The following is a 26,345-nucleotide window of genomic DNA, read 5'->3' on the forward strand; positions in this document are numbered from 1 at the left end:
TAGTTCTAGCAACTATGATTTCTCATTTAGTACAAAGAAGCCAATTCCCATCCCCAATCAGCCTGTGCTGCCAATATCCACTGCCCACTTGTTACACTTGTCAACAAAGTCCCTTCATCCTTTCTCCCATGCTATCACTCATGTTTGTGAGGAGCTCACTGTAAATACCCACAGAGCCATCTCATTGTCCTCCTTCAAACTATCCTTTGTTGGGATGCCTGTCACGGAGTCACCGGGGTGAAGCTCTGGAACTACTCCCTATGAAGCCAGACAGGAATCTGGGGGAGCATGCCTCCTCTCTCCGAGCATATTGTCACCATGGTAAGAAGCTTACACAGCTTTGACCTGCCTGGGTCTGACCTCGGAGCATTCAGCATCCCCTTCCATACCGTGCACTTGGCGCAACAAGTCCACCCAAGCGGGGTTCCTGGGGAAGCCAGAGGGCCCTGCACCCCAACTCTGCAGTCAGATGTGACTCTCGGCCAGCCGGTAAAACAGAAGGTTTATTAGTTGACAGGAACACAGTGTAGGACAGAATTTGTTAGCATAGATATCAGTGACTTTCAGCCAAGTCCATCTTGCAGGGGAGGGGATTCCAGAGCCAGGGCTCTAGCCCTCCCCCTATGCCCCAAGCCAGCCACAACTGACTAGCTTCCAGTTGCCTGGCCCCTGCCCTGCCCGTTGTTCCTCTTCCGGCCTTTGTCTCACTTCCCGGGCCAAGAGTCACCTGGTCGCATCCCCCTCCTAGGTCTCAAGTTATGAAGGGGTGGCCATAGCATCCATGCAGGCAGCTGGAGCAGCCCCTGTCAAAGTCACACACCCTTATTCCCACCACCTAGACATTGGTGCAATACACAGGGAAACTGAGGCACACAGCATTCATGCAAAACAGTAAGACTCACATAGGCTCACGTACAACATAACAAGGGAAAAGCCCCACTATGTCACAATGGCTACAAAAAGCATGACGTTTAGGTAGTTGGTGTTGTGAACCCACTGCCCAGCATGCACACCAGGATTGTCTCATTGCTCCTGTCTGGCTGTATCTATCTGTCATTTCTTGATTTATAGATTGTGAGGTAGGTTCTATGTTTGTACAGCACTTTGCTGAATGGGGCCCTCATCCTGGGCATGCTGAGAGAAGAGATTGCCTCTCTAAGGCTGAACTCCTGATAAAAGGGTGATTAAAAGACAGACCTGGAAAGCCCCCAGAAAAGGGATTAAAGATTCCCTGGGGAAACTGAGGCAAGGCAAGTGGTGGCCAGCGAGTGCTATGGAGGCACTAGAGAGATGGGCTCTAGGCCTAGCTTCACTTTAAGTGCCCCTAGCTTCCTAACTTCCAATAGAAAGGATGCTAGTCACTCCCCTAGCTAGAGGGCTGGGAAGCGGGTGGAAATATTAGCAGCAAACAATGGAAGCCCCTTGAACTCCTGATCCCTGGCTCCCAGCCCCGGAGACGAGTCCCTGGGGCTCCAAGTCCGGTCGCTGTGGGCCCAGGCTGGCTGGCTGCTGTGCCGGGCTCGGGGGCTCCAGGGACAGGTTTCACGCGGCTCCCGCTATCCCGGGGTTGAGGGAGCGGAGCCGAAACTCGGGGACCCCTCGACACACGCTGCCGAGCCCTCAACTGGCCTCGTGCTGTGTCACATGAGGCTAAAGGCGCCTCAGGCCGCGTCACATGACTTCCTCCCATGAGCCCAGCTCGCTGCCCCGGTGCTGGGTCAAACCCCCGCTGCCGCCATTTACACCTCGCTCCCTAACCGCGGTTCCGCAGATTGTCTCCGAGCCAGGCGGGCGCCAAGAACAGCCCCACAGTGGGGCCTAGCCGGGACCGGAAGGGGTCCTCGTGCTCCCGGAACTAATTCTGAGCAGGGCCAAGGCGGGACCGGACGCTACCGAAGCTGATATTGAGTGGGCCGGAAGTAGCTATGACAGACCGGAAGGGATCCTACGCGTTCCCGGAAGTGTCCCGGCGCGGGGAACGGAAGAGAAGGCCCCGCTCCCCGGCGAGCATCCAAGATGGCGGAGGTGGTGAGTGGGGTCCGGAGGGTGGGGTCCGGCAGGGTGGGGGCGAGATTCCTGGGAGTCCCCGCTAACCGTTTTGCATCCCGCCCGCAGGGGGAGGTGACCGAAGGCTGCCGCCTGCCCGTGTTGCGTCGCAACCAGGACAACGAAGATGAATGGCGTAAGTGAGGGGCGTGGCCAATTGGAAGGGGTGTGGCCTAAGGGGGAGGGGAGGGGCTAGAGGGTATATGAGTACGATGGGGGCTATCTGGAGAGGAGGAGGGGGTGGGACATGTAGGGCTGTGGTGCTCCCTGTGGGAAGGGAGGGTCTTAAGGAGGCTATAAGGTTGGGGCCAATGAAGAGATGGGGTGGAGGGGGAGATGGGCCAATGGGGGGGCCCTATTTGCAAGAAGGGTTAAGGTTGGGATATTTATGGAAGATGGAACAGGGAGTGTGATGGGGCAGTAAGTATGTGGAGCTGGGCCCCTCTTTCTTGGAGAGCCCTTGAACCCAGATTGTGGGGGTGGTTGGTCATCTCAAGTCCTTGACATCCTCCAGGTCTGAGTTTTCGGCTCCCTGGGGAGGGAAATGTAGGCCAGTCATTTTGGACCTACCTGCCCATCTCCTGAATAGGATATGGGGTGCCCTAAGTGTGTGTGATAACCACCTCCTCTTCAGGTTATGATCGAGGATCCCAGGGCAGCATTTGAAGGCAGGGGCTAGTCACACACTGGGCGAGGGAGACACTGGGTAATACCCAGAAAGAACAGGAGTACTTGTGGCACATTAGAGACTAACAAATTTATTAGAGCACAAGCTTTCATGGGCTACAGTCCACTTCATCAGATGCATAGAATGGAACATATAGTAAGAAGATATAGATATATATACATACATACAGATAAGTTGGAAGTAATACCCAGGGTACTGCCCCAGAATCAGAATGGTCTCATGTAACTGTAGAACTGTATTGAGGACATGTACTGCAGGAATGCGCTGGCCTCTGAGTGGTCATTGGTAATTACAAATACAGATGATTCCTTGTGCACCTTTCTCCCCAGTTGCTTGTTACCTCTCATCATATCCTTGGACTGTGAGCTCTTTCCAGCAGGGATTGTCTCTCATTTTGCAGTGCCTGGCACCATGGGGAGAAGCCCGGATACTGATAAGGGTCTGGCTGTTGTCTGGCACAATGGGCTCCTGATCTGTAATTAATCTAAGCCCTATCATGATACAAATAGTGAATAATAAAAAAGGTGTAGATAGTAATGCCAGAGATCTCAAAGCTCCATGAAGCCTCAATCCCAGGCAGGTCACTAGTATTATTCTCATTTTATAGATGGAGAAATTGAGGCATAGGGAGGGAAAGAAACTTGTCCATAGTCACATGTCAAATGGCAGAACTAGGAACAGAATCTTCGAGTCTTGACTCCTACTCCTCTGCTCTTTCCAGTAGGTTCAGAGATTTTTGAAGTCCATACTCCCCTCCCAGAGCTGTCAAGAGAACCAATAAGTTCCATGCCTCCGATGCTACAGTTATGGACGGCAGTACAAAGCCCCTTCTCTAAAGATTACTCTTCATTCCCCTCACAGAGCCAGGAATAGAGCTCAGGAGTTCTGACTCCCAGGGCACTCTTTTATTAATATATAATTAATCACACCATTTGTGTATTAATTATGATTTATAATGAATGACATAGACACAGAAAATGTTGGCTGTAGTGAAATGCTGCCAGAGTTGGGACAAAACCAAGCTCTAGCATGAAAAACGTTTTATTCCAGTGAAATCCAAACAGCATGTGTTTTTCCAGACACTCCTGTAATAACATGATAACTTCTCATATGTCTATATTATCACCCTCCCAACTTCTGCGACTATTTATCCTGCTACATTCAATAGAATCATGTGGGGCATTGCCCTAAATATGTAACTAACTTGCAGAGGGTATTTTTATTTTATACTCTTCACAGCCTTCCCACTTAAACAATTCCACGAGCATAGGTGTAAAATCTCTTACTTCGCAGTGGAATAACCTGATACAGGGTGGATTCCCCCAATATTTAGAGGATGGGAGGATTCCAAAACTCCTGGTTTTTTTCCTGTTGACCCTGGATAGTCTCATTATCCCTATAAACCCCCAGTCTCTTTTGGGATCCTGCACTCAGCTGTGTCAATGAGTTCCAGAGGCTGATGGTGTATTACATGAAAAAGAATGTCTTTTGATCGGTTTTGAAGTTTCTCTGAAATTCCCATTGCTCTTGTGCTATGAGACATGGAGAACAGAGGTTCCCATCCCCATTCTCGACCCAGTCATTCTTTTATGTACTTTTATCATGTAACATTTTCTTCATCTCCTCTGTAAGACAAACAATCCCAGTCATTTCATCTCTCTTCCCAGGAGAGTTCCCCCACCCCACCCCCCGCAGGTGCCTATTGCTCACCTATCTCTGAACCCCCCTCAAATTCTGCTACATCCTTGTTGAGCTGGGGTGACCAAACCTGAACGCAGTGATCATGGATTCCAAGGGCGGAGAGGACTGGCCATCCATTCTGACCACCAGCATCACCCGAGCAAGAGAATCCATCACAGCCATTCCTGCATCCAGCCCAGATGTGGTGGTCAAGCTAGAGTGCAGCTTTTAGAAAGAAATGTCTAATCTTGATTTTAAAGACTCATTTCTAGCCTGAATATCCAGCTTCCAGCTGTTGGATCACCTTCTAACTTTATCTGCTACATTAATGAGCCCTCTGCTGTCAAGAATCTTCTCCCCATGTAGCATGGTCCAGTCACTTTTTAACTTTCTCCTGTATAAGCGACATAGATTGCACTCACTGTCAGGCAAGTCTTCCAGACCTCAAATCATTCTTTTAGCTCTCTTTCCAATTTTTCAGCTTCCTTTTTGAAGTGTGGCCATCCGAATGGGACACAGTATCCAGTAATGCTATTATATTATTATTATAGTCCATCGTAACTCCTGCTTGAGGTACTTCTGCTTATCCATCCAAGAATTACATTCACCCTTTTAGCTACAGCGTCACACTGGAAGCTCCTATTCAGCTGGTTATCTATCATGAACCTATGTCCTTTTCAGAGTTGCTGCTTTCCACAGTACAGTACCCATCTTAAACAGTTGACCTGCACTCTTAGCTGTGTGACCGTGCGCCTTTGAGACCTATAGTAGTTAAAAGTAATGCCCAAGATGACTAGAACCGAAGAAATTGAATCAAACTAATATACATATTTTTCTTTTTACCCAGATTGTTCATTGTGTGCATTTGACAGCTCAATGCAGTTTCACTCTTAACTATCCATAGTCAAATTCTTCATTGCTGGAAAAAAACCCTTATAAGCATCAACATGGGGTTAGGAAAAAAAAACCCTTCTAAAAGTGTTTTGAAAGAAAACAATATTTGGGAGATTGCCCCTGATCCCGCAATGCCCAGCACTTCCCATTGAGTCCTCTAGCATGTTATAGAGCGCAGCATCACAGCTGAAGTGTTTCGTGGGAAACAGTGTCACAAACTCAGGTCTTATCAAAATATGGCAATTTCGAAAAATTGTCAGTCTTTGTGTAAAATATGCTGCCTTCACCACTCATTGTTGGGGTGGTATTTATATGGAGGCAGTTGGGTCTAGTGGTTAGAGCTGAGGGCTGGGAGTCAGGACTTCTTGTTTCCACAGCCTGGATGCGGAAAGGGAGTAGAAAACTAGGGGCCAGGCCACCTGTGTTCTTTTCTCAGTTCTGGGAGGGGAGAGGGAGAAGCAGGGGTGGGGGGTGGGGATGAGATTTAGGCACAACCCTCCCATTGCAGCACCTAACTTCATGCAGCCTGTTGTCACTGTGTTTCCCCCTGCCCATTTCTGGTGTCAAGCAGCCACTCTGTGCATTCTGTTCCTAGCGCTGGATCCCTGTGGTGTATAAACATTACAAGGGAGGGTTTCTTGCATCTCTGCTCTGACTGGAAATTTCCTCTGAAATGCTATTTCCTTCTCCCCCTGCAGCTCTGGCGGAAATCCTCAGTGTTAAGGACATCAGTGGCCGGAAGCTTTTCTACGTGCATTACATTGACTGTGAGTAAACTGGCTGGCCCTTGGCTGATTGGGAATCAGACTAGGAAATTACTGACACAGGCTGGTCCAGAACATGAATAAAAATAGGGAGTTCCTCTGGATTCTGGGGAATTGGATACGGGGTTTTCCCCTCTAGTGCATGTTGTCTCAAATCTGGTCTTATACTGTGGGGACTGGCTGGCTCAGAGGGGGAGTGGGACACTGGGCCTTTCCCCTCTAGGGGGTGCTGGTTCTGATCCAGCTCAAGGAACTCTGGATCCTTTGAGGTTTCCCATCAGAGTACTGTGGCAAGTGGGGTCAGGGACCCAGTAGGTGGTGCGCTTACTTCAGAATCAGAGCTGACCCCACTGCCCAGGGGGCACTGTGCTGTTTGTCCTGTTTGGGGGGGTCCCCTGTTGCGCACACACACACAGGTGGGGGCGTTACGTATATTGGCCGTAGTTATGAATGTCCCAAGTTCCTGGGCGTGTTACTTTCCCGCCTGAAGACCTTTCGCCTCTCATCATACACCTCACTCATATGAGGAAGCCAGGACTCCTGCTTCTGGAGCCGAGACTGATGGAGGTAAATGTTTTGGGTTCAACGGTCCAAATGGCCAGAGGGTGGTGCTGTTCACCAGTATGAGGCATTGCCTTCCCCTCCGCAGCTCATCCATCCCTCTCCAGCCTTGGGCAGTCTTAGCACCACTTTTCTGCCTGGGACTGGCTGTCTGCAGGGGCCTCTTTCCTCCTCTCCCATCACCCTAACAGAGAGCACCACTAACCTGGTCTCCCCACCACCGCAGTTAACAAGCGTCTGGATGAATGGGTGACCCATGACCGGCTGGACCTGAAGAAGATCCAGTTCCCCAAGAAGGAAGCCAAGACTCCCACCAAGAATGGGCTGCCTGGCTCCCGACCCAGCTCCCCAGAGCGGGAAGTGGTAAGAGGAGCTAGCCACAGGCCAGGGAGAATGCTAGTGCTGCTTTGGGGATGCTATAGGGGGCAGTCTGGGATGAGAGTGCTGGCCTGGGGATCAAGATGGTTGGAGGGTCTTGGGATTGCAGGGAGGGATGGGGAGATGTGGATGCTTACCCAGAAGAGTGTTCTCCCTGATGGCTCAGGCCGGCTCCCTCCACCTGATCCTGACTTAGGGGTTGCAAACACAGGTCTCCAAGGCAGGGATGCTAGAGTACTCCTTATCCCAAGAGCAGGGCCCACATCTCTCTGGACCCACATATTCCTCTCGCTGCCTGGCCCACGCGAGCTGGGACAGTGGCGCCATGCCCCCCTCACCTGACCAGCAATGCATCCTCTCCCCCAACGGGTGTGTTGGTAACTCCCCCCCACCATCTTCATCCCTACTCAGAGGAAGACCTTGGATCTGTCTCTACAACCTGCCTCAACTCCAGCCAGCGGTAAGACCCTGCCCATCCCAGTGCAGATAACGCTCCGCTTTAACCTACCCAAGGAGAGGGAGGCTGTTCCCGGGGAGCCTGACCAACCCCTCTCCTCCAGCTCCTGTGTCCAGCCGAACCATCGGACAACGGTACGCACCGGTGCTGGGGATACCTCCCCCACCTCGTGTCCTCAGCATGGTCTGGGCATGGCCACAGGCTGGGATCGCGCCAGGTCACACAAGCTGGCCGGGGTCGGGCTGGGTCTGGACTTGCATGGGAGGCCCCCAAGGCATGGTGCTGGGGATTCACTAGGGGGCATTCTCCCCACACCCAGAGCCACACAGAGCTCAGCCACACAGAGCTCACTGTCCTTCATATCATGATGCTAGTGTGGGGAATAGGGGCTCAATAGGGGGCGCTCTTCCCTCACAGTTAGTGTGAAGCTAAAGGGTGAGTGAGACCTCAATCAAATGATGCAGATAAGGAACCACTCTTGGTCATTAAAAATCTCTCAACCCTTCCCTCAGAGTCTTGGGGTGAACCACGGTGTCCTAGCCAAATCAGAGCTTGGATGATTACTTTCTGCCTCCCTAGAACTTCATGCAGTTTTGGCTGGAAAAGAGATTCTTATCCTCCTGCTCTATGCTGTCATGCAGCACTGTTGTGTGCTGTTAAACAGCCCTCAGATCCCACCCCAGAGCGGGAGGTCTCTCAGCGCCAGGCCAGGGATCTCTGTATAAACAGCCCTGTGCCCCACCCCAGAGGCAGCTGCAAGTCAGTGCTGGGTGAAGGATCCCCATATAAACGGCCTAGAAAGTTTTTTTTGAGATTACAAGACACTGTGATGCCCGTACATCTGCAGATGAGAAGCTGCGCCCGTGGGGAATGCTGTGCAGGGGCGGAGGACTGTGAAGCTTTGCAACATCCCATGTGGATGAACCATTTTTTGGGTCTGTTTCAGAAACGGAAGGTGGAGGTGGTTTCCCCAGCAACCCCTGTCCCTGCTTCCACAGAGACCACTCAAGCCTCTGTGTTCCCCCAGGTAAGAGCAGAGGGGTTGATAGGATGTGCAGGAGGGAGGGGTATTTCCATCAGGAGGAAGAGCTCTGGGCACTGTTCCTTGCTCCTTCCTGCCCAGGGCTGGGTATAGGCCCAGGAACTATTACCCTGAGACCAGGGCCTGAGCTCCTACAGTCATGTGATCAGGGCAAAATCACAGCTTCTCACTCCCATGCTTGGGGAGAAAATGTAACCCAAATGCAACCAATACAGCAATGCCTGAGTCTGCAGAGAGCCTGAGCCAATCCCTCCAAATACAGCTGCCCTGGGCAACTCCAAGGGGCATTAACTTCCAGCCCCACTGCTTAGTGGACTCAGCAAGGCGCTCTATGGGGAGCAGAAAGGATTCAGTCCCAGTGGAGATGACACCTGCCTGCCTGCTGGGGGAAGTTCTGATGGGTCCCCATGTTCCAGCCCTGACTCCTTGGCTCTAGGTGGGGCCAGGGCCTGCCTTGTGATGTTGGATTGCCTTAAAACTGCCTTGTTCCTAGCTCCATCCCACTGGTCAGGTGATGATGGGAGGCAGAGCCCCTCCCTGTGCTGCTGCCAGGAAATGGATGATCCCTCCTCCTGCCCATGGCCTGCACATAACACCCCTCTCACCTTCTCTTCCAGAACGGCTCAGCCAGGAGAGCCGTGGCTGCCCAGCCTGGCAGGAAGAGGAAGTCCAACTGCCTGGGCACAGATGAGGTAAACTCTGCCCTGACTTGAATGGAGGGATGGGGTGTTAGCTTCCCCCAGCCAAGGAAGCCACCAGCCATAGCCAGCAGTGGAGGAGCTCTTTCAAGTTCCCAGGGCATCGGGCAGGGATCCACTCCATGGGTGATCAATGGGGTCCCTCCAGGATTTGGCCTGGAGCAGCTGCTGACCGGAACTGTATCTCCCCAGCTCTCTGCTAGCTCCTGCCCCTTTCCCTGGGGGAGATGCTGCTGGCTCAAGAAGCAGCCCTGAGCCCCAGTATAGGTGAAATCATAGCCTGCCCAAGGCAAAGGCTGCAGCACCATCAGGGTTGGTTGTGCTGGGTGGGGAGAAGTGGGGTGGGGGATCTCCCAGGCCCATTCTCTCAGAGCTGGATTCCCTGCAGGATCTGGGAGAGAAGCCAGGATTCCTTTCTGTGCCACAGCACATATACCATCAGCAGCCAGCCTTGGGTTCTGGAGGCCCTTGGGAAGGGCACAGGGAGGCCTGGTTTGAGACTGAGTGGGGAGTGGGGCCTAGAGAGGAGGGGTTAGGAGGGCATGTCCAGCAGCTCCTGACCCTGCCTCTGTGCTGCCTGCAGGACTCCCAGGACAGCTCTGACGGCATCCCCTCGGCCCCTCGCATGACGGGAAGCCTTGTGTCGGACCGCAGCCATGACGACATCATCACACGCATGAAGAACATAGAGTGCATCGAGCTGGGCCGGCACCGCCTGAAGCCCTGGTACTTCTCACCCTACCCACAGGAGCTCACCACCCTGCCTGTGCTGTACCTCTGCGAGTTCTGCCTCAAATACGTCAAGAGCCTCAAGTGCCTGCAGAGGCACCTAGTACGTATCACCCTCCCCGTGCCCCTGCATGGCCCCCGGCAGGCACAGCCCTGACTCCATGATCCCAGGGCTTTTGTCCCTGAGTGTGTTCCCTAGCATGGCACTAGGGGCTCTGGCCTGCAGGGAGCAGGGTGGGTGACTCAGTAGGGGCTGCATTTCCCTCCAAGTTGGTGCTGACTCTGGCCCCACTTGGCACCAGGCCCCTGTATAAACAGCCCCCTTGCCCCACCCCAGAGGAATCGCATCTCAGTGCGGGGTGAGGAGTCCCTGTAGCTGTATAATTCTCTAATCCTAGTTCTACCAGCTGGAAGGAGAGGAAGAGGCATACTCGATCTTTGGGGGGTTTACTCTTTGGCTCCAAGTAGCCTGTTAGCTGCTCCCCTGAACTCCGCTAGATGCATCCAGTTCTTTCTCTCTTCCCTTGGAACTCAGTCCCTCTGACCCCCAATCATTGGTGTCATTCTGCAATCGAGCTGGCTCGTGTGCAAGCTGCAGGGTCTGACTGCTCCCATGGGATTCTCTCTCCCACAGACCAAGTGCGACCTGCGGCACCCACCTGGAAATGAAATCTACCGCAAAGGCACCATCTCCTTCTTTGAGATCGATGGGCGCAAGAACAAGGCAAGGGGCAGGTCTGGGGCAGGAGGTCCCCTCACTAGGGCACGGCTGGGGTGGGGTGCTCTGTTCCACTTTTAACCCTTAGGAGACTGCCTGATTCCAGGGTGTGGGAACCTGGGTGTGGGACAGGGATGTCTGGCTGTGGGAATGGGTTCTAGTGGCTACAACAGAGAGGAGTCAGGACTCCTGGGTTCATTCCCAGCCCAACTGATGCCTCTCTCGGTAACCTCGGGGAAGTTCCTGCCCGTCTGTGCCTCAGTTTCCCCTATATGGGATTCTGTTGCACCCTCCTCCTCCATAGAATCTTAGAAATGTGGGGCTGGAAGAGGCCTCAAGAGGTCATCTAGCGCAGCCCCTGTGCTAAGACAGGACCAATAAACCTAGACCATCTCTGACAGGTGTTTGTCTAACAACCTTTAAAACCTCCAGTGACTGGGATTTTACAACGTCCCTTGGAAACCAATTCTAATACTTAACTAGAATTGTAGCATCCAAACCTGGACACAGTTCTCCAGCTGAGACCTCACCAGTGCCGAATAGAATGGGACCTCCCACATCTCACCTACAATACTCCTGTTAATACAGCCCAAAATATTAGCCTTTTCTGCAACTGCATCACACTGTTGACCCATCTTAACCCCCAGATTCTTCTCAGCAGGACTACCACTAAGTGCTGTACTTTGCACTTGTCTTTACTGAAATTTGTTTTGTTGATTTCAGACCAATTCTCCCAATTTATCAAGATCATTCTGAATTCTAAGCCTGTCCTCTGAAGTGCTTGCAACCTCTCCCAGCTTGGTGTCATCTGCAGATTTTATAAGCGTAGTTTCCACTCCAATATCTAAAGTCATTAATGACAATATTGAATAGTACGGGACTCAGGACTGATGCCTATGGCATCCCACTAGCTTTGCTCTCCCAGTTTGACAGTGAACCATTGATAACTACCCCTTGAGTAAAAAGAACAGGAGGACTTGTGGCACCTTAGAGACGAACAAATGTATTTGAGCATAAGCTTTCATGAGCTACAGCTCACTTCGTCGGATGCATTTGAATACGGTCTTTTAACTAGTTGTGTGCTCACCATAAAGTAACTTTATCTAGACCAAAGCTGGTCCTTGGGATCTCCCTGACACAGGTCAGAAAGGCAGCAAGCTGGTCCCTGGTATCAAAAAGGTTGAGAAACACCGACTAAGACATTTCTCCAGTTTGCTTATGACAGTGTCCTGGGCAACATGCGGCTTTAATACCGTGGCCTGAGCCACTCTGATGAAGCAGGCTGAAGAAGGTCTGAGTGCAGATCCCCATTAGGCCAGGGGGCTGGTGACTAGAGCTGGGGCCCTCCCCAGCAGCCCCCTGAAGCGAGCTGACACACACACATCCTGGCAGTAGAGTGGGGATGTTAATGCTTCTGGCTTCTGCCGTCCCTGCAGAGTTACTCACAGAACCTCTGCCTGCTGGCTAAGTGCTTCCTGGACCACAAGACCCTGTACTATGACACTGACCCCTTCCTCTTCTATGTCATGACGGAGTATGACTGCAAGGGCTTCCACATCGTGGGCTATTTCTCCAAGGTGAGGGGGCACTGCCCTGTGCTCCCCGGATGAAACCCTCCATCCCTGCTCCTGTCACAGCCCTTGCTCTTCCACTGTTCTCTGGCCAGTCAGAGCGGGTCACTGTGGTATGATAGGAATCCCATGGGCTGGCCCCGCTGCCTGATGGGATCAGAACCTCCCCATGGGGGATGCCTGAAGAGTCACAGAAGTTGGGAGTATCTGAGAGACTAGCCGTTGGTCAGGGAATCACTGTGCCTTGTCACAGCCACTCCCCCATTGACCAGGCTCTGTCTGTGGGCTGCTGTTGCTATCTGGAATGAGGGGCCACTGTGACCATGGATGGGAATTTGTGGCTGTGGTGGAGGAGGGGACTGGTGTGGCCATGGCCATAGGTGGGGATTGAAGGCCCAGATGAATGTGGTCATGGTCCCAATCTGTGCCAGGGGGCCACAGTGGCTGTGAGAGAATCTGTGGGAGGGTGCGTGAGCAGGAATCTCTGGCCAGGGTCAGGATTTGTGGAAGGGGGCATGAGCAGGAATTAATGTAGGGGCTGGGGCCAGAACTCATGGTACAAGGCATGGGGATCTGTGGCAGTCTTGATGGCAGAGTCGTCACTGGAACACCCAGCATGAAAGCAATCTGCAGCTACTGGCTGAGGTGTGAATCCTTTGCTGTTTGCCGTAGGAGAAGGAGTCCACGGAAGACTACAATGTTGCCTGCATCCTGACCTTGCCCCCATACCAAAGGCGAGGCTATGGCAAGCTGCTCATCGAATTCAGTAAGTGGCACCTTCCCATCCCAGCTCCCTCCCCAGATCTCCAGCTCCCTCACCGCGTCTCCTCCCCCCACCAGGCTATGAGCTCTCCAAGGTAGAAGGGAAGACGGGGACACCAGAGAAGCCACTCTCAGACCTTGGGCTCCTCTCCTACCGCAGCTACTGGTCCCAGACCATCCTGGAGATCCTCATGAACCTGAAGTCTGAGAACGGGGAGCGCCCACAGATCACCATCAAGTGAGTGCCCTGCCCACAATCCCAAACTCCACCCTCAATCCTAGAGCAGAGGATTCTGCACCAATAATCAGTGATGGAGAACAGACCCAGCTGTCATTCAGAGTCAGAGTTAACACTTCACAGAGGGCTGCTTCAAAAGCATTTCCTCGACTGTGATTCCAGGGCTGGTCGCAAACAGAATGGCCTCAGGGCACACGGGGAAGGTGCTGTTGGCTCCCATAGCCTCTCTTCCGACCCCACCCCCCTGCCCGCCAGTGACCCCCCAGGCCACTGACTTCCACCCCCTCGTGTCTCCCATTCCCTTTCAGCGAAATCAGCGAGATCACCAGCATCAAGAAGGAGGATGTGATCTCCACACTGCAGTACCTGAACCTCATCAATTACTACAAGGTATCCACCCTGGAAGGAATGCTCTGGAAGCAGGCAATGAGATTCCTAGCAGTACCCAAGAGGGGCAAGTGGCTTCCTTGTATATGTCACTAGCATGGAGAGATACCAAGGCATTAGGGTAGCTGAATTAAAGGGGGTTGGGAGGCAGGACTCATGGGGTCTGTCCCTGGCTCTAGGAGACAGGGGGTGCTGATTGGGCTGCCCCCTGGGACCGAAACACATCAGTGGAACAAGCAGCTAGGTTGGCTCAGGTCCCTTCACTAATTTTCTCAGGAACCCTGACAAGACATTTCTCTTGAACCCCATCGCTAACCTGGGCCCCTGTTCTCTCCCTTAAAGGGCCAATACATCCTGACACTCTCGGAGGACATAGTGGATGGGCATGAGCGGGCGATGCTGAAGCGGATCCTGCGCATTGACTCCAAATGTCTGCACTTCACCCCCAAGGACTGGAGCAAGAGGGGCAAGTGGTGAGAGGCAGGGCCTATCTGCCACCCACTCCCCCATGGCCCTGGCATGGGGCCTCACAGCCATCCAGCTAATGTGCAGCTCCTGGGAGTTTATCCCAGGGCCGGGACAGACTGGGCAACAGCATCTCCAAGGGTGATCATGTGCTCTACCACAGGGCTAGGCTCCGGTCGTGGCTCGACCCCCATGGGAAGGGGCAGAGGCCCCCATGCTGCTCTCCTTGACTCAGTGCCAGGGTGAGGGCCCCATTTGTATGTAGGACTTGCATCTTGCCAGGCCATCCTGTACAGTGTGGGCTATGACCGAGGAGCCCAACGACTGGGAATGGGTGGCCCTGGCAGCTGGCTGGCATCTGCGTTTCTCTGTCACTCGAACTGAGTTTTTGATAAAGATCCTGGAACTAAAACGATTGATCATTTTTAATCAGCTAGAAAAGGATGAGGGGTGCTCAGGCTGCATTATCTTCCCCAGCGCTGTGCAGGACCCTGAGCAGCATCAGGCCTCGACTTCCAGGGATTCTGGGGGCCATCACTTCTTCCACTAGTGCTAGCAGTGGCTACTATGTGTTACCCCAGAGCCAGCTGCTGCACTCCCTGTGCAATGAACATGCCCGAACCCTGGAAGGGTGCAGACTGGCTGAAGCTGTGGCCAAACACAAGTTTAGGATCTCAAAGCTGCTATGCTCTCCCCCTGCCCTGGTAGCACATTTCTTTCTCCCTGGGAGCAGCAATTTCAGCAGGATCTGGAACCAGATGTCCTCCAGTGCCAGGGGCTGCACTGAGCAATGGACAGGTGATGGGCTGATTGCCATTGGGCCAAGACACTTAGGGCTGAGCACTAAACTCTGCTCTCCCCCCACAGCTGTCTGGCAGCCTCATGGTGCTGATCCCCATCCCACTACTTCGGACAAGCCTCTGGGCCTGACTAGCTTTGCCCCACCCTCCCACTACAGGTCTGGCAACAGGCCCACCTGCAAACAGCAGCCACACAGCGGAGTTAGGCCTTGCTAACAGGGTGCTCCCCCCATAAAGTAACAATGCTGAATATTCCCTTGGCAAGAATGGTTCTGGGTGGGGACACGCATTGTGCCAAAACTTGTGACAGCCTGGAGAGAGAGGAAGAGAAAAGAGGCTGCAAGCACAACCCTGCTGCCCTGTACTGCCTCTAGCTGGTCAGTCCTGCCAGGGTCTTTTGAATGTGCTAGCACTCTTCCCTGCCTCATTCAGAGGGGAAAATGGAGGCACAGCAGGCACAAGGGGGAAGAGAACCCAGAAGCCCTAGCTCCTGCATTAGAATCCTTCCTGGGTAGCATGAGACATCTAGAGAGAATCATAGCCACGTAGTTTGAAGAGTGGCTGGGAGTCAGGACACCTGGGTTCTATCCCACTCAGCTGCTGTGACTTGGGCCAGGCTTCAGCATGCCTAGGTTTTGCCCTCTGCCAGATGTTGAAGCTGCCTGTCCCAGGGACCTGAGGGATCAGTGTTTTCAGCATAAGGCCCATAGCATTCAGCCCTCCCCTCCCCAATCTTCAGCACAGAGGGCAGCCAGCCATGGACCAGGGGAGATGTTGTCCCACCCGTTTCCAGGTGCTGGCTCAGTGAGCTCTGGAATCATGACTCAGACCAAGCAGGCATCTCTGTGAGATCCATGTATTCTTAGCATGGAGCCAGCGCGCAGGGTGGTGGGGCCAAAACACTCCCCCGTGCAGACCCCAGAGGCAGCCAGTGGCTAGCAGTCCTGGGACCACTGCCTCCATTATGGGCTCACTGTTCCTTCTTCAACACTGGTGCGTGGATCTGCAATGAGAGAGGTGACCTGTCAAAAGTCACCTGCCCCCTGCAACCATGGGCTTCCAGCCCTGAAGGGACAGAAGTGCAGAAACAGCTGCTGCTGTTAGGTGTAGCACAGTACTGCCTCGAGGCCCTGACAAAGTGGGGAGGTCCCCCATTGTACCAGGCACTACACTGCTCCCCTGAACTGAGACTGGGGCTCCTGTTGGGCCAAGCATTTCACAAACACCCCATGAGACTCCTTGCTTTATGAAGCTCTGTCTAAATCAACAGAGTGGAGGGGAAACTGAGGCACAGGTGGGGGCAAGGACTTGCCCAAGGGCAGAAGTTGTGAGCCCCAGTCCTCCACTGCAATTACTTTGCCTTTGCACATTCCCCCACAAGAGGATAGTGCCCACCAGGCTGGGCAGAATACTTTGGACAGCATCTTCCATTTACCTAGTCAAGGCCCAAGAACACCCAGCCGCTCCTGGCAGGCCAAGACAGCCTCACCACTCTGCCCCCTGCTAGGCCTGGAGGCATTCTCCCTACTCACAGCTGCTGGGATACCAGGGATATATTATGGGGAAGGGGCATGCCTGGATATCCACGGAGGGTATATATCATGGGGTATAATTATTTCATCCCAGAGTATTTGACTCACTCTGTGGAGACAATCATTATGGCATTTACCAAGCCCCATTGCTACACAGCCAGCCCCCCTTCACTAGCAGTGTGTGTAGATGAATGCAGGGGTATTATGGGCTGTAATGGTTGCCTCATCCCTAGCAACTCAAGGGATACTGGGTGAACCACAGAAGCAGCCTGATAATTGGATGGGACAGGGTTGAGAACATACCTGTTCATTGCTATAATGGACCAAACGCAAAGCTAGTGTAAGTCTTTGTGGGATGGGGGGGATCTAGCCCTCCTCCACCCCTTTGTAGCTGCTGCGGCAGCAACACCAGCCCCTCTTACCATTCTAGGAGGGGGGTGGGGAACAACAGGAGAGCAGCACACCAGTACTTACGGCCTCGGCAATCCCTGGCCAGCTCAGAGCCAGGAGCAACCCATCATCCGCACTTGGAGCCCGCTCCAGGTTCCACACAGTTAGCGCCCTGAAGGTTGATTTCAGCCGCACTGTCCGCTCCTGCAGCATGGGAGGCTGGGAGTCAGGGAGGGACACAGGCAGTGGGACTGAGGGGGCCCCCAGCCAGCTCCAAAGCGTGAAGGTTAACACTACACTGTTCCCAGCTCTGATGGCCTTGTCCCCAAAGGGGCAACACCACCCCTTCCACCCAGCCCCAAAGGGGGCATAATGTGTCCCCAGAAGCTACCAGTGCCCCCTCCTGCTGGGTTCCAGCCCAAGGCAAGGCCAAGGGTCCAGCCCCACAGCCTTCCCCCAGGCAGCTGCTAGCATCCCAGGGCTACTTCTCCCCTATCCATCCAACACACCCCCACAGGGCTCACCTCCTCCTCTGTGCAGGGCCTTTGATCCTCCTTCAGAACCAGCCCCACATAACCTTGGGGCACCATCACCTCCTGCCCCTTGAGGCTCCTGCCACGGAAGGATACAGATTTCTCTGCAGGGAGAGAAACTGACACTGAGCTGGGGAGACAGGGGGACCTGGCCAGGGGATGCACTCGACTGAGAAATGGGCACAGCAACCCAGGTTCCATGCAAGGGTACTGGGGTCTATGCTGACTGAGGGGAGAGCACCCGTTATGGAGCCCTCACCCCATCCCTGCAACAGCACAGCACCTCCTGAGGTCAGCATTGATTGTAAGGGGCACGACCCCCCTAGGGAACCCTCATCCTGCTCCCTGCAGCACAGCATCCCCTGGCGAGTATGGAGGGAGTCACCAACCCTGCGAGCTCTGGCGGATGGCTGGGGTGAAGTATCTGTCCACAGGGGCACTGCCATTGTGCTCCACCTCGCAAGGCAGCATATGTAGGACATCTTGGGGCGCCTCCCGCAGGGAGCTCAGGTCCAGCCGAACGGGGCTGTTGCTCTCAGACATCTTGCTCCAGAGGCAGGCACTGCTCAGCTGGGGCCTGGCAGGAGAGACAGCGAGAGGGGACAGCACAGCTCGGACAGCGGGCGGGGGAGGGTTGCGAGGACCGTTCCTGACCAGGGCGCCTCATCCCTTGGCGGGGGGGGGCGGGGCAGCTCCTGACCAGGGCGCCTCATCCCTTGGCGGGGGGGGGGGCGGGGCAGCTCCTGACCAGGGCGCCTCATCCCTTGGCGGGGGGGGGGCGGGGCAGCTCCTGACCAGGGCGCCTCGTCCCTTGGCGGGGGGCGGGGCAGCTCCTGACCAGGGCGCCTCGTCCCTTGGCAGGGGGGGGGGGGGGCGGGGCAGCTCCTGACCAGGGCGCCTCGTCCCTTGGCGGGGGGGGGGGGGGCGGGGCAGCTCCTGACCAGGGCGCCTCGTCCCTTGGCGGGGGGGGGGGGGCGGGGCAGCTCCTGACCAGGGCGCCTCGTCCCTTGGCGGGGGGGGGGGGGCGGGGCAGCTCCTGACCAGGGCGTCTCGTCCCTTGGCGGGGGGGGGGGGGGGCGGGGCAGCTCCTGACCAGGGCGCCTCGTCCCTTGGCGGGGGGGGGGGGCGGGGCAGCTCCTGACCAGGGCGCCTCGTCCCTTGGCGGGGGGGGGGGGCGGGGCAGCTCCTGACCAGGGCGCCTCGTCCCTTGGCGGGGGGGTGGTTCTGGGGGCCAGGGGAGGAGCCTCGTCAGGAATCCACATCCCCACGTGGGCAGGACCCTCCCCGGGACGGGGCAGGAGTGTGGGGGCGTCTCCACTTCCGCCGGCTCGCCCAGCCTAGAGCCCCGCTCACCTGCCGCCCTCACCAAGCGTCCCGCGCGCAGCCTGAGAACGGGATCACGCCGACGGGAACCCCTTCACACCGCGCCGCACGCCTATCCTGGTGCATGCTGGGGGATGTAGTCCTGAGGCCAGCGCATTCCGCAGGACGTAAGCCTCCCCCGCGATGCATGATGGGAGTGGCAGTCCCGCCCCTGGTGCATGATGGGGACGGTAGTTCCCAACCTGAGCAAAACCCCTCCCTCCGATCATGCTGGCCGATGGAGAAGCAGCCTGTGGAGCGCCTCCGTCTCCCCGCTGACCCACATGCTCTCCCGGGAGAGCAGGGCCTGGCTGGCGTGGGGGCAGGGATAGGACACTGGGTTGCCCGCTGGAGGGAGCCGTGCAGGGGGGCTGCTGTACCTGGGGGGGAACATCCCTAATTCAGAGCCTGCTCAGCAGTTGCCATGGGGACAGCTGACTGCATTGCAAGTTACATTCCCAGCAAAGCAGGGTCCCCCTCCCTGCACATTCCCCCACAGGCACGACCCAGGAGAACCAGGCTTCAGGGGGCAGGCCAGCCTGGGCACCAACTTACCTTATTTGGGGGCACCAGAGCCAGGCATGGGGCACAGAAAACCTTTTCCACCCTGGGTGACAAAACACCTAGGGCCAGTCCTTGCTCACCAACCTCTGTACCAGCAGAGCAGCCAGGGACCGAACAGGCCTCAGAAACCAAACCCTCCTTTCAGCATTGGGCCCACAGGGCAGGCATGGAGTCCTCCAGCGTGTGAGGGGGGAAATGCATCCCAACTGTCCTTTCAGCACTATAGCTCAGCTGCTCAAAGCAGCACCAGTGTTGGAGACTCCCCATTAGCTGGGAGCAGTACAGGAGCTCGGGCACACAGCACCACCTCATTGCACTCCCACAGATGCATAGCACCACCTCCACACTCCTCCAGCTCCACCCCATTGCATCTGCCCCCAGAACTCCCAATGCACCATCCCTGTCCCCACCCCAATGCACCCCTCCCCACATGCACTAAAGTTGTTCATTTCACTGCAAATTTTACTTGCAAAAGGCATTTGTACAGAGCTTCAGAAATATACATTTCAGGCTCCCAGTCCCACTCAGATATTGGCCCCTCAAGGAGATGTATGCCCCTATTCCCACTCTCAAATCCCCCCCCCCAGGTGGCTGGAGACATGTCCCCTTTACTCCCACTCACAGATACCCCTTGCTGGGGGATGCCCTCAATCCCTATTTCAGGCTCTGTCACTCCACCACCTTCCGCAGGTAGGCACTCAGATGGGGGAGCACCTTCCAGTTGTCAGTGCGAATGGTGACGCACGCTGCCCCCTGGGTCGTCTGTGCCTGCAGCAGCACATGGTAGTGGGGTGGCAGGGCTATGGCAATCTTGTAGGTGCCCGGATCCTCTGCCACCAGGTAGCTGGCAAAGTGAGCCTGCACCAGGACACCCAAGGGCTGTTGGGTAGTGGGCCAGCAAAAGAGGCTCTCGGCGCAGTCACCTGACCCATCTGGGCACAGGGAGGACCAGAGGGTGTCAAAGAGGTGGCACCGGCTCTCACAGTCCCAATTCACGGGCAGCGCCAGGGGCAGGAAGATGTCCGGAAAGGCCACCTGCAGTGGTTCTAGCTGGCTGCAGTAGGTGAGGCCAGTCTGCGTGGTGTACAAGGCGCTCACTGCCAGCTTGGTGGGGTAGGGGCAGCGGGGCTGCAGGTGGAGTGTGAGGAGGGGTGAGGGGTGGGTGGTGGAGAGGCAGGGCACACACACATCAGGCACTGGCTCATAGAAGCCGTCAGAGTGCTCGAAACGCAGCAAGAGGCAGAAGAGTCGCTCAGGGGAGGATCCTGTGTGGAGCAGCCGGTACGTCAGGCTGAGCCGAGCTGGAGAATGCAGCTCCAGGAGCCGTCGGCAGCAGTCCTTCACCTCCTGAGCATCAGCAGGGCACGGCTGGGAGGCTGGCGCTGGTACCAGGGTGGGCTTGGCTGGGGCCTCGCGCCGCAGCTGCAGCAGGGGTTGCGGGGCTGGATGCACGGTGAGTGCAGCGGTGAAATTCTCACTGTCTGCCATGATAGAGGAGGAGAGAGTCCGGGCTTTGAGGCGCCCACCAGGTGCCAGCACTGCCCCCAGCTTGTCCCCAGACAGGCAGGACAGGAGCGTGTAGTAGAAGCGGGCCCGATCCTGCACGTCCACATCCGGGTAGTTCAGTGCGATATCTTGGAGCAGCTCGGCCAGCTGGCACCCCATTGCAGGTGGCGGCTGGTGCTGCAGCAGGTTGCGGCAGACGCTCAGCAAAGCCTGGCCAATGTGCCAACCTCCCAGCTGTCCTGCACCTGCCAGCCGCCCCAGGCGCTGCAGAAATCCAAGTGTGCTGCCCTGCGGGACCCCACTCTCCTTTGCCACCCGGGCCAACAGCTTGAGGTGCCAGCCCAGATCTTGATCCCAGGGTGGCAGCAGCGACACGCCCACAGCCAGCTCCTGCAGGGCCTTGCTCAAGGATGTGGGCCAGGCTGGGTCATCCAGCACCGCCTGGGTCTCATTGAGCAGGTTGATGAGGTTGGGGGCCAGGGAGCAGCGCTGGTGATACAGCCTCACCAGGGTGCCCGTCAGCTCTGCCATGAGCTGTGGCCTTGAGTCAAAGTAGCGGGCAAAGAGGTAGGCAGCTCGGAAGAAGAGCCCAGTGGCCTCACACCCACCTTTGCCTGCCACGGTGTCTGCCAGTGCCAGGACATGCTCAAAGATATACCCAACACCCTGGTCAGCCTCGGGGCCCTGGTTTTCCAGGCACACCAGGCTCAGCAGGTTGAGGCGTGCCAGCATGGTGCCCGGGTCGTTGAAGAGGGAGGGGAAGAGGCAGGAGGCCAGGCGGGGTGTAAGCAGGACGGGCAGCCCCTCCTCAGAGCCAGAGCCCAGCGGGCGGTTCTCGGGGAAGTGCAGCAGGCAGTCGAGGTAGAAGAGTTTGAGGGGCGAGGGCAGTGAGGGATGCTGGGCCATGCCCACCAGGCGGCGCAGGAGGAAGGCCTCGTCCTCGGCCGTGAAGAGGCTGTCCGTGAAAAGCCCTTTGAGCTGTAGGCTGGCGTGCAGCAGCGCCACATGGGCTGTGCCAAACAACCGCACCAGCTGCGCCTTGAAGATGGCAGGTGACTGGGTGCGGATCACGCACACCACGTGGGCCAGATGCCACAGAAGCTGGCTCTGGGCAGGTGGTGTCAGCAGATAGGAGCCATCCAGCAGCTGGGACAGCACCGACTTCAGCTCCTTGGTCTCGGCCGGGGTGGGCAGCAGCAGCAGGCGGTCAATGGAGGCTGGAGAGACTGCCCCGGCGTTCCCCACCGCCTCCCAAGCTAGCCCCTCGTTGCCGGCCAACAATTCACTGAGGGCCCCCTCTCCCCGGCGGGCCAGCAGCAGCACGGCGTTGCGCAGGGCCAGGCTGTACAGCAGTGTATAGCCCTGGTGGACAGGCGTGAGCTCCTGCTGCTGCATGGAGTGCAGCGAGTCCAACCGCCGGGAGAACAGGCCAGGGTAGCAGCACTCCAGCTCCCTCAGACTCTCGCAGGCAGCCGCCCGCACCCCGCGGTCACCCGGCCCCTGCCGCTGGTCATTGAGGTCCGAGGCCAGGTGCAGCAGCAGAGAGAGGTAGTCACGGGAGGCCTGGGAGCCCTCCCTAAAGGCCTCAGTGGAGATAAGCACAGTCCCCACCACCACCAGCAGGTGGCGCCGCAGCCAGGACAACTTGGGTGAGTGGGGCAGCTGGGCAAAGTTAGCCAGGAGAGAGCCAGCCACCTGCTCGCCCACCTCGGGGTCTGGGCACAACAGGGTGGGAAACTCCAGCAGAAGGGTCAGCATGGAGACCTGCAACAGAGACAGAGACAGAGAGAGAGAGAGGAGTGCAGTCAGGGGGCTGCCGCTGTGGGCTGTGATGCACAGAGGCACCACCATGAGATAGAACGGGAGAGCCACTAACGGAACCCAGGAGTCCTTGACTCTATGCCCCTGCTCTAGTCCTTCCCAGAGCCAGGGATAGAAGCTAGGTGTCCTTGACTTTAGCAAAGCTTTTGACACAGTCTCTCACAGTATTCTTGCCAGGAAGTTAAAGAAGTATGGGCTGGATGAATGGACTATAAGATGGATAGAAGGCTGGCTAGATTGTCAGATTCAATGGGTAGTGATCAATGGCTCCATGTCTAGTTGGCAGCCGGTATCAAGTGGAGTGCCCCAAGGGTCGGTCCTCGGGCCGGTTTTGTTCAATATCTTCATTATTGGAGGATGGTGTGGATTGCTCCCTCAGCAAGTTTGCAGATGACACTAAACTGGGAGGAGAGGTAGATACGCTGGAGGGTAGGGATGGGATACAGAGGGCCCTAGACAAATTAGAGGATTGGGCCAAAAGAAATCTGATGAGGTTCAACAAGGACAAGTGCAGAGTCCTGCACTTAGGACGGAAGAATCCCATGCACCGCTACAGACTAGGGACTGAATGGCTCGGCAGCAGTTCTGCAGAAAAGGACCTAGGGGTTACAGTGGACAAGAAGCTGGATATGAGTCAACAGTGTGCCCTTGTTGCCAAGAAGGCCAATGGCATTTTGGGATGTATAAGTAGGGGCATTACCAGCAGATCGAGGGACGTGATCGTTCCCCTCTATTCGACATTGGTGCAGCCTCATCTGGAGTACTGTGTCCAGTTTTGGGCCCCACACTACAAGAAGGATGTGGAAAAATTGGAAGAAGTCCAGCAGAGGGCAACAAAAATTATTAGGGGACTGGAACGCATGACTTATCAGGAGAGGCTGAGGGAACTGGGATTGTTTAGTCTGCGGAAGAGAAGAATGAGGGGGGATTTGATAGCTGCTTTCAACTACCTGAAAGGGGGTTCCAAACAGGATGGATCTAGACTGTTCTCACTGGTAGCTGATGACAGAACAAGGAGTAATGGTCTCAAGTTGCAGTGGGGGAGGTTTAGGTTGGATATTAGGAAAAACTTTTTCACTAGGAGGGTGGTGAAGCACTGGAATGCGTTACCTAGAGAGGTGGTGGAATCTCCTTCCTTAGAAGTTTTTAAGGTCAGGCTTGATAAAGCCCTGGCTGGGATGATTTAGTTGGGGATTGGTCTTGCTTTGAGCAGGGGGTTGGACTAGATGACCTCCTGAGGTCCCTTCCAACCCTGATAGTCTATGATTCTATGACTCCCAGCCCCACTGCTCTAACTACTAGACCAGAGATGGGCAAACTTTTCGACCCAAGGGCCACATCGGGGTTGCAAAACTGGATGGAGGGCCGGGTAAGGAAGGCTGTGCCTCCCCAAACAGCCTGGCTCCCGCCCCCATCCACCCTCTCCCACTTCGCACCCCCTGACTGCCCCCTCAGAACGCCCAACCCATCCAACCCACTCTGCTCCTTGTTCCCTGACTGCCCCCTCCCAGGACCCCTGCCCCTAACCGCCCCCCTGGGACTCCACCCCCTATCCAATCCCCACTGCTCCCCGTCCCCTGACTGCCCCCCCACCCCTATCCACACCCCTGCCCTCTGACAGGCCCCCCGGGACTCCCACACTTATCCAACCCCCCTGTCCCCTGACCGCCCCCCTCCCAGAACCTCCATCCCATCCAACTGCCCCCTGCTCCCTGTCCCCTGACTGCCCCCCGGGATCCCCTGCCCCTTATCCAATCCCCAGGCCCTCTTACCATGCCACTCAGAGCAGCATGTCTGGCAGCTGTGCTGCTTGGCTGGAGCCAGACATGCTGCCTCGCTGTCCTGCAGGAGCGTGCAGCCCTGCCACCCAGAGTGCTGCCCGCATGGCAGCGTAGCTGCGGAGGAGGGGGAACAGCAGGGGAGGGGCCGGGGGCTAGCCTCCCCAGCCGGGAGCTAGCCTCCCCGGCCGGGAGCTTAAGGGCTGGGCAGGACGGTCCCTGATGTGGCCCATGGGCCATAGTTTGCCCACCTCTGTACTAGACCCAACTCACCTCCCAAAGCCAAAGAGACAACCCAGGAGTCCCACAAAGCTTTAACCACTAAACCCCACTCCACTCCTCTGTCAAAGCTGAAGATAAAACTGGGCAGTCCCTGTATAAACTTGCATTAGCCCATTACACCCCTCCCCAAGCGAAGAATAGAACCCAGGCGCCCTGCCAACCCCGCATACCTTGGTTTGCTCACTGATCCTCTCGCTGCTCAGGTCCTGAAGCAGCTCAGCCAGGAAGGTATCATCACTCCCATGGGCCAGAAGGAAGGAGGTGGGGCCTGCTCGGAAGGATGTTATAAGCTGGGCCCAGCTCTCCCCACTCCGCACACCCATGGCAACCCCTGGGAGGGATCACCTGGGTGGGAGAGAGAAGCCAGTCAGAGCAAAAGAGTGTCCCACACCAGAGCCACAAGCTGCTAGTCTCACTCAAGCCCTGCCCGAGAGGTGGCAGGACTGGACAGGGATCTTTGTATAAGCAGGCCCCACACCCTACCTCAGTGGTGACCACATCTCAGTGCCAGGGGAGGGGTCCCTGTATGTAATGGGATTATTGAACTGATAATCAGGACTATCTCTGGGGGCCAGGCTGCTACTAATCCAGTTTTAATCCAGGGGAAACTGAGGCATCAAAAAAATGGGGCAAGTGGCAATCCCAGGAAAAGGGGAGGGGGCAGCTGGAGCGGCCCTGTGGGACACACAGATTGAGGCCAGGGACCCTTGGGGTTTCTGGGTAAGAACAAGCGGGGGCTGGGGGCGGGCAGGGTGTCCAGAAGAGTCAGAATCCTGGAGAACTGACCACTGCTGGGTGCCCGTCAGGGCTCCCGGGAATGGGAGGTCAAAGGCCCAGAGCCCCAGGCAGGGGAGTGTGGGCAATGGGGGAGGGGCCCATGATGGCCCCACGCAAGGGAGTGTGGGTAACAGAGAACATGGCGGTGCTGGGTCGGGGCCCCAGGGGATTGTGGGGGATAGGGAGCGGGGCGTGTTGGGGCAATAGCCGGGGAGGGGGAATTGTGAGTAACGGGGGCGCTGGGGTGGGGCTTCCTGGCGGGTGTGTTGGGCGCGGGGTGTCGGAGTGCGGCAGCCCCAGATGGCCCCAAGGGGGGCCCAGGGACTCCCCACCCCGAGCTCAGGAGGGGACGCTCCCCCTACCCGCCGCCTGCACGGGGGAACCCCGGGGCATCCCCCTGAGTCCCAGCCCGGCCCGCTCACCACCCGACGCAGCAGCCGCCTCGGCCCGCCTTCCTGCTTCCCCGCCGGCCGCTAGATGGGGCCAGAACCGCTCGGCCGGGTGGTATTCCCCGGCCTGTGCCCGCGTCACTGCCCGGCCCCGCCCCCGGGTATCCCCCTCCCCGCGTCACTGCCCGGCCCCGCCCCCGGGTATCCCCCTCCCTGCATCACTGCCCGGCCCATCCCCCGCGGTATCCCCCCGCCTTGCTGCCCCCCGCTTCTCTACGTCCGCCCAGTATCCCCCTCCTCGCGTCACTGCCCGGCCCCGCTCCGCCCCCCCTCGCCTTACTGCCCTCCCCGCGTCACTACGCCGCCCCCACCCGGTATCCCCCTCCCCGCGTCACTGCCCGGCCCCTCCCCTGCGGTATCCCCCCGCCTTGCTGACCCCCGCGTCTCTACGTCCCCCCAGTATCCTCCTCCTCGCGTCACTGCCCGGCCCCTTCCCCGGGTATCCCCCTCCCCGCGTCACTGGCCGGCCCCGC

At 56.7% G+C, this 26,345-nt stretch overlaps 4 protein-coding genes across 7 annotated transcripts in view; 1 reads left to right on the forward strand and 3 right to left on the reverse strand.

Annotated features, from left to right (window-relative positions):
• RELA (RELA proto-oncogene, NF-kB subunit) overlaps positions 1-1,780 on the reverse strand; it is a 23,936-nt gene extending 22,156 nt beyond the window's left edge. Inside the window, exon 1 of the mRNA XM_073351677.1 lies at positions 1,759-1,780. The gene's annotated coding sequence lies outside the window, so the exon portion shown is untranslated. The remainder of the gene's footprint in view (positions 1-1,758) is intronic.
• On the forward strand, positions 1,518-14,490 carry KAT5 (lysine acetyltransferase 5). 2 transcript variants are annotated; one of them, XM_073351680.1, is made up of 14 exons: positions 1,518-2,028; positions 2,116-2,182; positions 6,007-6,075; positions 6,860-6,996; positions 7,423-7,602; positions 8,415-8,495; positions 9,128-9,202; positions 9,792-10,040; positions 10,572-10,661; positions 12,092-12,232; positions 12,905-12,992; positions 13,067-13,226; positions 13,535-13,616; positions 13,956-14,490. In XM_073351680.1, exons 1-14 carry the CDS (start codon positions 2,017-2,019, stop codon positions 14,088-14,090), a joined length of 1,566 nt encoding a protein of 521 aa, XP_073207781.1. In that variant the 5' UTR covers positions 1,518-2,016; the 3' UTR covers positions 14,091-14,490. The 2 variants fall into 2 exon arrangements, with proteins under 2 accessions (XP_073207781.1, XP_073207780.1); XM_073351679.1 differs by having other exon boundaries at positions 1,523-2,028; positions 12,899-12,992.
• Positions 14,491-15,718: 1,228 nt separating this feature from the next.
• On the reverse strand, positions 15,719-18,845 carry RNASEH2C (ribonuclease H2 subunit C). The gene is made up of 5 exons (XM_073351681.1): positions 18,700-18,845; positions 17,723-17,910; positions 17,325-17,437; positions 16,885-17,004; positions 15,719-15,881 (listed from the first exon to the last, which is right to left on the reverse strand). Exons 1-5 carry the CDS (start codon positions 18,843-18,845, stop codon positions 15,849-15,851), a joined length of 600 nt encoding a protein of 199 aa, XP_073207782.1. The 3' UTR covers positions 15,719-15,848.
• An 855-nt stretch (positions 18,846-19,700) lies between these two features.
• Positions 19,701-25,924, reverse strand: AP5B1 (adaptor related protein complex 5 subunit beta 1). 3 transcript variants are annotated; one of them, XM_073351683.1, is made up of 3 exons: positions 25,846-25,924; positions 24,817-24,991; positions 19,701-22,529 (listed from the first exon to the last, which is right to left on the reverse strand). In XM_073351683.1, the coding sequence occupies exons 2-3, from the start codon at positions 24,967-24,969 to the stop codon at positions 19,929-19,931; spliced, it is 2,754 nt and encodes a 917-aa protein (XP_073207784.1). In that variant the 5' UTR covers positions 24,970-24,991; positions 25,846-25,924; the 3' UTR covers positions 19,701-19,928. The 3 variants fall into 3 exon arrangements, with proteins under 3 accessions (XP_073207784.1, XP_073207785.1, XP_073207783.1); XM_073351684.1 differs by lacking the exon at positions 25,846-25,924 and adding an exon at positions 23,287-23,373 and having other exon boundaries at positions 24,817-24,859; XM_073351682.1 differs by having other exon boundaries at positions 24,817-25,912.
• Positions 25,925-26,345: the final 421 nt, after the last annotated feature.

This window comes from Lepidochelys kempii, chromosome 7, assembly GCF_965140265.1.
Source record: "Lepidochelys kempii isolate rLepKem1 chromosome 7, rLepKem1.hap2, whole genome shotgun sequence".
In the NCBI taxonomy this organism is placed as follows: Eukaryota; Metazoa; Chordata; order Testudines; family Cheloniidae; genus Lepidochelys; species Lepidochelys kempii.